The sequence below is a fragment of the Varanus komodoensis genome, unplaced genomic scaffold (assembly GCF_004798865.1).
Source record: "Varanus komodoensis strain SLA01 unplaced genomic scaffold, ASM479886v1 scaffold271, whole genome shotgun sequence".
NCBI lineage: Eukaryota > Metazoa > Chordata > Lepidosauria > Squamata > Varanidae > Varanus > Varanus komodoensis.
This window is the reverse complement of record NW_025335704.1, coordinates 69,646-80,488: the sequence shown is the minus strand read 5'-3', so window position 1 is coordinate 80,488 and position 10,843 is coordinate 69,646. Positions and strand designations below refer to the sequence as shown.

The 10,843-nt window shown below is 40.5% G+C and overlaps 1 protein-coding gene across 1 annotated transcript; it reads right to left on the bottom strand.

The window, feature by feature from the left end:
• Window positions 1-2,184: 2,184 nt before the first annotated feature.
• LOC123025529 (vomeronasal type-2 receptor 26-like) lies at window positions 2,185-9,936 on the bottom strand (the record flags this gene model as incomplete). The annotated part of the gene is made up of 6 exons (XM_044434353.1): window positions 9,830-9,936; window positions 8,651-8,942; window positions 6,901-7,785; window positions 5,199-5,426; window positions 3,578-3,704; window positions 2,185-3,072 (listed from the first exon to the last, which is right to left on the bottom strand). Coding segments are annotated over exons 1-6 (2,527 nt in total), but the record flags the coding sequence as incomplete, so codon positions are not given.
• Window positions 9,937-10,843: the final 907 nt, after the last annotated feature.

Sequence of the window (10,843 nt, the reverse complement as noted above, 5' to 3'; positions counted from 1 at the left end):
CAGTGTAGCTTTCCCGAATGTGGAAGCTGAGGGTGATGCTGGGCAAGATGCTGGGGTCCTCATTGACCTTGTCAATGGCAAATATGAAAGCCAAAATGTGTTGGTAGAACTTAGTCATCACCCTGCAAAAAATTAAAGAATGGCATACAGTTTCACAGAAAAAGTAAAGGGTACAATAAAATCATGTTATCATACATGTCTACTTTAGCTAGCACTGAAAGAATCATCAGATTGGGGATATGTAGAGAGATAAGCCAGCAAGTCAAGGGCAATATAAATCTTTTTGGAATAAGGAACTGCAGGGGGTTTTATTTGCTCAATTCTTTCTTTAGATTTGTGCACACTACTGGATTCTCAGAAAAGAAGGCAGAGCTTCTCACAACAAAGCTCACCTGTATATTTATTTTAACACTGAAAATCTACTCTTTCCCAAAAGCTATCCATATATGCAGACAGTCATTTATAAATAAAAGGCTACTCAATATAGCTTAAGAGAATTTTGGGGTGGCCTTGAATAGAAAATGAGTTACCATGGGATGTTAATCTTTCCCTGAGAAGGGTGTCTGATGAATCTGTTTCTGAGGGGATAGTAATGTAGAAAGGATGCCATCCCCCCAGTGAGGAAATCTCCTGGCTTGTACCAGTTGTGAGGAATATATATGGGCTCATTTCCAGATCATTCCGCAGTATACACTTTCCAAACCACAATTGAAAACAGCAGCAGCTGAAGAAGAAGCATCATTTTACTAGCAAAATCTTCCCACACATGGAGCATTCTATGTCTTGCCCTAAATCCACAACATGATTATAGTCAGAGTGACTTGAAGATGGTGGGTTGCAGAGGAGTATGGTTGTGAATGCAGCTGTGGGGACAGCTGTTGCTAACTACAAAAATGCATCGACATTTTGCATCGGAAGCAAATTTTGGAATCCTTGTTTAAAGCTAGAAGTTTCTAGTGAAAATGATCAAAAGGGAAGGTGATCAAAATGACAAATATTTGCCTCAGTCTTCTCCTAAATCTCAGGACTCCATTGCCCCATGGGAAAACTTTAAATATTGCAGGGTCCCCTGAAGTCCCCACTTCCCCTGGTATGCTGCTTAAGCAGTTGAATGAATTATAGCAATTCTATAATTATAACAATTGATTATATATGGTAATTTTATGAGAAAGATCCTGATGCTTCCAAGCAAAAGGAGAAAGGGATGGAAGGAATGGGGTCATTGGTGCAGAGGGTGTGAGCTTAGACAGACTCTGGGAAACAGTGTAGAACAGAAGAGCATGGAGATCTAATTCCTGTGGGGTTATGAAGAGGCAGACTTGACTTTGAGACTAAACAACAACAATCAGAGATAAACACTTCAGCAGTTTTCAAACTCCATGACACAACTTCAGTGACTGTTCCACTGAAACATAGCGTACTTGGAGAGTTGGTGTGGTGTTGTGGGAATGACTGCAGGATTGGGTCTCAGGAAATCTGGCTTCTAATCCCCACTCAGCAATGGAGATAACTGGCTCATTTTGGGCCAGTCAAACTCTCAGACTCTCAGAGGAATGTTGTTCTGGTGAGGATAATATTGAAAGAAGGAGGAGAATTACGTAGGCTGCCATGAGTTTCTTGAAAGAGAAAAAGGAGGGCTATAAATAAAATTAATACAAAATAATTAGGATTAGATTAGGTTTGCATAACTCACTGATAAAAGTGATTAAGATCCTGGCTGGTAATTTTTATTGTCTGCCACACTGCACAGCAAAGATGCACCTTTGAACTTACATTGGACCAAGGTATGAACTAGCACTAGTTTTGGGTGAGCTCAGCCAGACTTGAAATAGCATGTGTTCTTACGAATGGGATGCACTTTCTTTCAAGAACCTAATTCTTCAAATATCCCATTCCTAATGGAGCATTTATTCCTCAGAAATGGAAGACATTGAAAATCATTGAGTACATTTCTCTAAAAAAGAACGATGCACACAACCAAAGAAAAAGGAATACATTCACTCCAAGTAGAATTGAAGAACTAAAAAATAGTTTCAGTATTTCAGTAAGTGAGAGGAATATCTAGACTGAGAAAGGAAAATAGGCGAAATCCCATGAAATTATATGATATAATTTATAATTTCTTTCAGAAGATATAGAGAAAATTGAGAAACAAAGGACCACTGCACTATCTACATGGTTTACGCATTATCTGCTCTCTGTTGTTCAAGTCTGGTCTGAACAGAAGAATGTAGCACTTGGGGGAAAATATGCAGAACAGCAAGCCAGCACTGGAGGCCAAGATGGAGAAAATCTCCACAGCCACGATGTACTTTCCTTGGGTGCTCAGGTATGTTGGGACAAAGGACAACCACACACTGCAGAAGACCAGCATGCTGAAGGTGATGAACTTGGCTTCATTAAAACTGTCTGGCAACTTCCTGGCCAGGAAGGCCAACAGAAAGCTGACTGAAGACAGGAGGCCCAGGAAGCCCAAGACACAAGACAACATGAGGATTGAGCCTTCATTACAGAGCAGAACAATTTCATCAGTCATGGGGTGCATGTCCACATCTGGGAAAGGAGATGACGTTGTAAGCCACAGAATACAGATCCCTGCCTGAATGTTGGAGCAGCAGAGCACAATGGAATGTGACAGTCTTCTCCCCACCCACTTCCTCATCTGGGATCCTGGTCTGGTAGCCATGAATGCCAGCACCACAGAAACCGTTTTTGCCAAGATGGTGGAGAGAGACACAGAGAAGACCATGCCAAAAGCAGTTTGTCGCAGCAGGCAGGACATTGTATTGGGCATTCCCATGAAAAGCAAAGAGCAGAGGAAACACAAAAGAAGGGAGATGAGGAGAATGCAGGTGAGCCTTCGATTGTTTGCCTTGACAATGGCAGTGTCCCTGTGCCAGAAGAAGAGGCCCAGCACCAGAGCTGTGATCAGAGACAATGAAAGAAGAGCAGAATTCAAAATAATGGCCAAGGTGTCTTCAAAAGCAAGGAAGTTTGGAGTCTTTGGAATGCACTGATTCTGAAATTGGTTTGGATATTGGTGCCCTGGGCAATGGACACAGGTTTCCATATCTGAAAAACATAGAAGAATTGATGAAGAAGAGCTCCCACACCCCTCTGATTTAAGAATAGCCTGTCCAGAAGGTCCCATGTCCTAGTTTCTCCTATCTGCAATATTATGCATGTGCCAAAGAGGCTTTTAAAGAAGCAATTTCCTTCTACTTTCAGAATGGGTATTTGCTTATCTTTAGCCATCCTTTAAAGTATAATGCCATGAAACGAGAGAAGACCTCTTTGGGAGATTGACAAATCATTGGGATAATATGGGTTGTTATGATCAATCTTTCCAACCTCTCCTAAATCAAATGTATCCTTTGCGCTTCTGTTCATAAGTTAGTTTCTTGTTTTCTATTCCTTGTTCCTCTTTCTCATTTCCAAACTTTTTATATGTGGATATACATGGTGACGGAGAACAGTTAAGCAAGGAAGCAAGATCTACATAAATGCTGGCAAACAACCTTTCAGTGAATGTCTTCCCTTTTGCTGTAACATGCATTGCTTTTGATCTATGCCCTACCTTTCTGGTTTGAAAACATCCCATCTGGACATGTAGCACAATCGTAGCAGCAAAATGGCTTCCCCTCCTGCTTTTTCTTGCTGGAACCAGGGGGGCATTTTCCATTACAGGAAGAAACAGGAGGCACCTGTTTGAAAATATTGGAGGCAAGTCATGCAAAGGAGACATTTGAGGAAGTCATTGCAAATCAAGGACTTTTTCAATGACCAGGAAGGGCCAAGATAGTGAATAATCGATTTCCCAGTGCAAAATAATAAATTTCAAAATGGAGGTAAGAAAACAATGATTAGTGAGAACAGATGGTATAAAAAACAACAATAGGGTTTTCCAAACATTAAATTATATGATGAAGTTAATCAATTAAGAGTTACATCAAAAATCATATTGCAACCTATTAAGATAATAGGGCCAGAGAAAGAACAAGGGCAAATTGAGGGATCTCCTTTAAGCTTTTTTGGATGATAAGTTTGTAATAGAATTAGAAAACCCCTTTTTAAAAAGTATGGTGTGAGTTTGGAATAAGTACAGGGAAGAATTTATGCTAACTCTCACCAAAAATTTCAGTGATGGAAATTAGGGAATTCCAAGAAAAACTGAGAGACAGCTTGAGAAATATATTAAAAGAAAATCAAATATTTATGGTGAAATATTGGATGGAGAAAGGGCATGATAAGAAAAGTGTTTTGGAAAATAAAACTGACCTAGGTTAATGTTATGCAATTGGAAAAATAGAGTGGGGAATGGTTGAAGAAAAAGGGTAAATGTAGAGACCACACCAATTTTGATGACACTGTGACGTATATGGAGAGTCACGGTACTGTGTCAAAAAGGGCAATTAAAACTGAGATTTATAAGATTTTACTGGACAGGTAGGACAAATATATGATAATTATAAAATCTCATGGAAAATGGATTTAGGGAAGGATATAGACAGGGAAGTATGGGGAAATATGTGAAAAGAGAATATTAAAATGTATGTCAATTACAATTAAGGAAAATATTTCTAAATTAGTAAGAAATGGTACCTGATGCTGGTAAAACGATTCTATATGGATAATAAATTGAAGCAGATCCAGAAACAGAATTTATGAAAGGACATGAAAATGCAAAGAAAGAAAAGATTTGGTAGTAGCAGCAAAACTGATAATGGCAAAGAATAGGAAAGGCAAATGGGATCTTCAGTTAATTGGCTGGTATTAACAAGTTTTGAATACATTGGCTAATGATAAGTTGACATGTGGTATTAGGGTGAAAAAAAGGATTAAGAAAAGAAAGAGGAATGTTTTTATTGATATATGGGGTTTCTCTACTGAATATGTACTAAGAGAAGGGAAGGGTTTTAAACTTTCAGCTGATTCAGTGTTTTGTTGGTGGAAGTGGGGTATCCCTGAAAGAGTGGAGAGTTAGAGCAAGAAGCAAAGAAGAAGAAAGAAAAAATATTTTCAGTCATGGTCCCAGTGCAGGGGTGTACTAATGTGTGTGTTTAGATTTTTTGGCTTCTTTCAGTTGTTTTTTCTTCTATTTCATGGTGCGTTTGCATTTGTATTCTTTTGTAACAGTTTCTCATTAATATTAATATTTTTAAAAACTGAGGAAAAAAAGAAATGCCCTTATTTCCCACCTGCTTCAATTGTCTGTGCCATTCAATTCTGTCCTCATTAATGGTGAATCCTTTGCCTGGAAGAACATCATGGTCCATGCTTCCCACTTTGACCCTGACATAGGACTGATTAGGGAAAGTGACCAAGTTGGTAATATCAAATCCCCCTTCGAATTTTCCATGTTTATTAAAGGCAACTTCCTCGCCTGCACTGTTGTTGAATGAGATCTTCTGAATCATTGAGTGCAGCTAAACAAGAGACAAAGACAATCAAATGGTACAAGAGATGTGATATTCTCATTCACAATATGCAAGTAGCTTGCAGGGAAAGAGAAGCATTCCTTTTTAGGAAACGGATATATGAATCACTGAAAGCAGATTATGCATCACCAAGAATCTCACCTTTGAAAGCATTGCCCTGAGAACTTCCAGGAGTATCTACCAAGAACAAACATGGCTATGCATGTATTGGCTGGATCCAGGTTTTCGCACAGTTCAGGTGCAATTGTATACATGTTCTGAAAGGAAATTGCTCCCAGCTCATGGCATTCTCGCTCCTGAGTTGATCACTTGGGGGATGCTGCTGATGGACTTTTTTCCTCTCTAAAATGCATAGGATTGTCTTGAAAGCAATAGTTGTGAAATATTGTACTGGCCCTTTTGTTCTTTGTTCCTTTTGTGGTTTTTGTTTTATCTAGCTGTACTGATGGAATTGTAGACTACTGGTAAAAGAATGGGTGTAGGGGGACGTGTTCAAGATACCATCACTGGACAGGAAGCCCCAGTAAAGATAAAAGGCTCCTTCTCAGTATGAACTGCAGGATCAACATGACATAATTTTGTTTTAAGGGTCTGAGGGATATGGCTGTAGGGAACCAGGTACTTGAAAATCACATACATTTATTCTATTGGGAAGTTTTAAAAATGTTATTATTACATACTCATCTCATGGAAATGAGAGCAAGTTCATGTAAGCATATTTTCCTCACCATTTGACAGTCAATGACCAGGGTTGCCATATTAGATGGATGAATCGCCACCTGTACTTGCTCAATGAGGGAAGGGTTGTAAAAAGTTTGATGTCTGAGCAGGTGGATTATAGGTGGAATTAAAGAAAAATGTGAATACCTCGGGGTGTCTTTGTGGAAGTATATTTTGTTGGTTCTATGTGCCATCAAGTAATCTCTGACTTAGGGTAGCCTAAGGAAGAGAGCCCTTGAGGATGAACTTTCCACAAAATCCCTGCTTAGCAGTTCAAAAATCAGGTCTGTGGCTTCACTTAAGGAGTTCATTGAGGTCTTTTTTGGTCCTTCTTATCTTCTTGGAAATCCAGTTTCCCATGGCATGCTTGCCTTCTCCACTGAAACTTACCTGCTCATTATTTGTAACTCATCCCCACCCCCCGCAAAAAAACCCCCAAGGTAAAGCTACAAATCCATGTTAGAGTTGATCTTCTTCTCTAACCTCATAACTTCAAATAACAATTGTATGTTCTGCATAATGTTTTACTGGAATGACCACTACAGAAACTTTTCTTTCCTGAAACTGTGGAAGAATCTTCAATGCTTTATTTTTGTTCTTTTTTTTTTTTTACTTTTTCTTTATTGTCATGGCATGGATCGTAGCTTTTGCATAGTGCAATAAACAATACATAAATAAACATTCACACCACCTTCTAATCTCTACGTGATGACCATTGACTTTTGACAGTCAGCAAAGTTACCTGCCAGGAATGTACAACCTCAGGAAATGCCCTGTCTCCACTCACTGTTCCTCTGTGGTTGGGTGTAGATGAGTACAAGTTGTGCAAAGCATGAGCAAGAGTGTAGACTGCATTGTAGATACTGTAACTGTGGCCACTCATCTCCAATTCAAACACAGACCGAGGAACGGTCTCCAAACTCTCATTTCCTGTACATGTTCGACCTAGGAAAATCACAATGGATCCTGAAAATGAACAAGCAAAAGCACATTGCCAAAATTCATGAATAAAGCCATCGTCATTATCCCAAGAAGGATTGACAAGCTCAAGAAACTCTCGGAAGCCTTCAGGTTGCTTGGAAGGAATGGCAAAGGAAAGGGCACCATGGAGCTGTTGTATGTCAAATCCACTAAGTGTTCCCAAGCCAGTTATAAAGAAATCAATCTGAGCTGTTGTTATCCACACTTTTGATGAGGAGAGCCTCCCCTTATACTGAGGAAATACTTGCTGAGCAAAAGTGTTTGCCAAGAGAAGACTTGTCAACCATATAATGGCTGATGCTTCACCATGGATTAAAATGGCATTGGATTTTCTCCCCATTATGTATTCCACATGATTCCATAGTGTACGAAAAATGTCCTCTATCTTTTCACTTATATGCAAAGTTATTGCAACACTTCTTGTGAATTCTGAGCAGATCCTGTTCTTCAAAAGCAGTGGCTCCATGGTTCTCAAGAACTGGTCTCCACCACCATCATCTGAAGCCATGAGACCTACCCACGTCCATTGGAAATAGAGGAGTAACTGGACAAGTCCTTGGTATTGCAGGTCTTCATTGGGGTCCATGTGGTAAAAGGAGCGCAGATTGTCCTGATCATTCATGGGTTTGAATGAGCCATATGAAAGCTTGGAAAAAGGAAAGAAGAGGAGAAAGGCTGAGCTTTCAGAAAGGGAAAAGAAGGATTTCTCAGCCTCCTTGGTCCCAAAACTGGATTCACTATTTAAAAGCTTCAGCTGCTGAAACAAGTTATTGTATGAACAATGATTTAACAAAGTATTCAAATAATTCATTTGACATTTGAAATGGATGATGCAGGGCAGCTGGACCATTGTACGCAGAAAATAACTGATAGCATTGGCATAGCTGGAAGTCAAGGAAGTTCTGTAAATGGGCACAGTTGTCCTTTCAAGTCCTTTCAGACTTTAATGGAAACTAATTTTTTACCTTACCCAGGGTTCCTAATGAGTTAAGCCTACAGTTAGTTGAAGAAGCATCCTGAAGAAATGTGTCCAATTCATTAATGATCCAACTAGAAGAATCCGCCAGTAAGTGTATTAAAGAGCTAGTGTGAGATCAAGGTCGAATCAAAGGATTTCCAGAAGAGTTAATAGGACTACTGCAGGCTTGACAAGACCTGGATCCAATCCAGTGTCTTGGTCAAATCTGTCACAACATTTACATCTTTGGATAAACATGTGACACTCAAAAAGGAACTCTATGCTTTCAGTTCCCTTTCCTACCTCTTCCCTCTATTCCACTTCATTCTGACAGATCATCAAATTGCTCCTGGAAAGAGAGGAATGCATTGGAGAACTTATGCGGAATGCCTTTAGTGCCAGGTTATTGTTTTCCTTAGCTATTAGAACCCCATGAAATATGTAAGTGACTGTCCCATAGTCATCTCGCAGAGGGGCATTAGAACTTGGGTTTCGTACCTCTCAGTCCAGCCTTCTGACCACTCTGGCACACCGGCCCATGTGCATTTCCTACCTGTGGAATCTTGTAAGGACCTAGGATGTCTGCCATGCAGGAGGAAGTTTCAAAGCTCAATGCACCTATGATGCCAACAATATTTTTTTCAATGCCACATTGGTAGTTGGGCACAAACTGATGTGTGTTGAAAAGCAAATCTAAGGTGGTGCGGTAGGTTATCCTTGCATCATTGTAGCTTTCCCGAATGTGGAAGCCAAGGGTGATGTTGGGCAAGATGCTGGGGTCCTCATTGACCTTGTCAATGGCAAATACAAAAGACAGGATGTGTTGGTAGAACTTTGTTATGAACCTGCAAAGAAAGCAGTGGCATGCGGTTTCACTGAAAAGGTACAGGGTGCAACAAAATCATGTAATCAAATGCCTATTCCACTGTAACTCCCACTGAAAGATTGAACAGCACGTACATGCTTAGGGAGCTGAGCCAGCAAAGTTAAAAGAAAAATAAACCCTTTTGAAATTAATAGCTGCATAGCATATTTTTGCAGGATTTTCTCTTTAAATTCATGAATGTTAATGCACTGTCTGAAAGCTGGGCAGGTCTTCTGACACTGCAGCACACTTTCAGTATTTTTATTTTTGAAGATTCAGTCTTTCCCAAAGCAATCCATATAGGCAGATAGTGATTTAAAAATAAAGAGCCACTCAATGTAGTTTAAGTCCATGTCAAGCTTACGCTGGGAAGGTAATCTTCTCCTTAGAAGGGTGTCGCATGAACGGGATGCTGTGGGAAAGGTAATGCATTGAAGATGCCATCCCCCCAATGAGTAGATCTCCGTGTTCATACCAGTTGTGTGGAATATGCACAGGTTCCTTTCCTTTTCATTTCAAAGTATACACTTTCTGAACTGCAATTAGGAACAGTAGCTGCTGGAATAGCAGAATCATTCTTTCGGCAAACTCTCCCCACACATGAATCCTTCCTTTACTTGCTCTACAACAAGAAAGTTACTATCCTGAAGGTGAATTGAGAAAAGTGTCAAGGAGCAAAGGAGACATACATTGCCACAATCAACAATGTATCAACATTTGCTCCTCAAGCACATCCAGAATCCACATTTGCACCTAGAATGTTCCAGTGAAACGGGGGAGCTGATCAAACTGGCAAGGCTCAGCCTCTGTCTCCTGCTTCATCGCAGCACTCCATGCTCCAGGGGGAGACCTAAATAGCTTGCAGACCTGCTTCCTAATTTTCCTTCTTGTTCAACTGTCTGAAGAGTTGAACGAATTACAGCATTTTTGATAATTACATGGTTGATGAAAATTTGTGCACATTTGATCTCCATGATGCAAGCTTAGCTTAGGACTTGCAGGTTTAGCAGATGACTGCAGAATGCAACTGAACAGAAGAACATACTTTCTAGGCTAAAGGAATGTGGAATCGTGGTGTATTTGATGGCAAGAGAATTACATTGTCTTTGTGATATTATTTATTTATTATTATTTATTATTAAAACATTTTTATGCCGCCCCATTCGCCGAAGCCTCGGGGCGGCTTACAACATAGATAAACAACATATTGTGTGTTTGTGTGTGAGCACACATGTGTGCACATATTTCTAAGAAGTGCTCTCAGACAGCTTGCACTTTGCCTATGACAATCCTCAGTGCCAGTGAGTAACAAGTCTCAGACAACCTGGTCAGCATGGGACCGGTTCAATCAAGACAGAGATAATGAGAGATTATGTGTTTTCATCATGAGAACCCACTCTTAATGACAATACATGCTGAGTCACTGTGTCAGAGGGATTTTGAATGATTCATGCAGAGTGCCCTGTTTTGGGGCAACAACCCATCACAACTTCCTATGGCTGGTTCTAGGGCAGTGGTCTCAAACTCAACTTACCTGGGGGCTGCTGGAAGTAGAGTCTGGGTGAGGCTGGGCTGCATCAAGCATTCCACCACCGCAGTGCCGGTGGGCCGCTCATCCAGAGGCCAGCCCGGGTGCCACCGGCGCTTTGAAGGCTGTAGGGCCCCTCCCCTGTGCCCCGCCCGTCCCGGCAATTGGGCCGCGGGCAGCGAGATTGAGACCTCGGTTCTAGGTGTTCTCTAAGCACAATGGGTTGTGTTGTTCCTGGTCGTGGGTTTGGCCTGATTTGCTTTAAATCCTGATTGATGATACTGAAATGCTTGGTGCACTGCATTGCAAAAATGCATATTTAAACTCAGGTTCAGTTATTAAAATAACAAGTG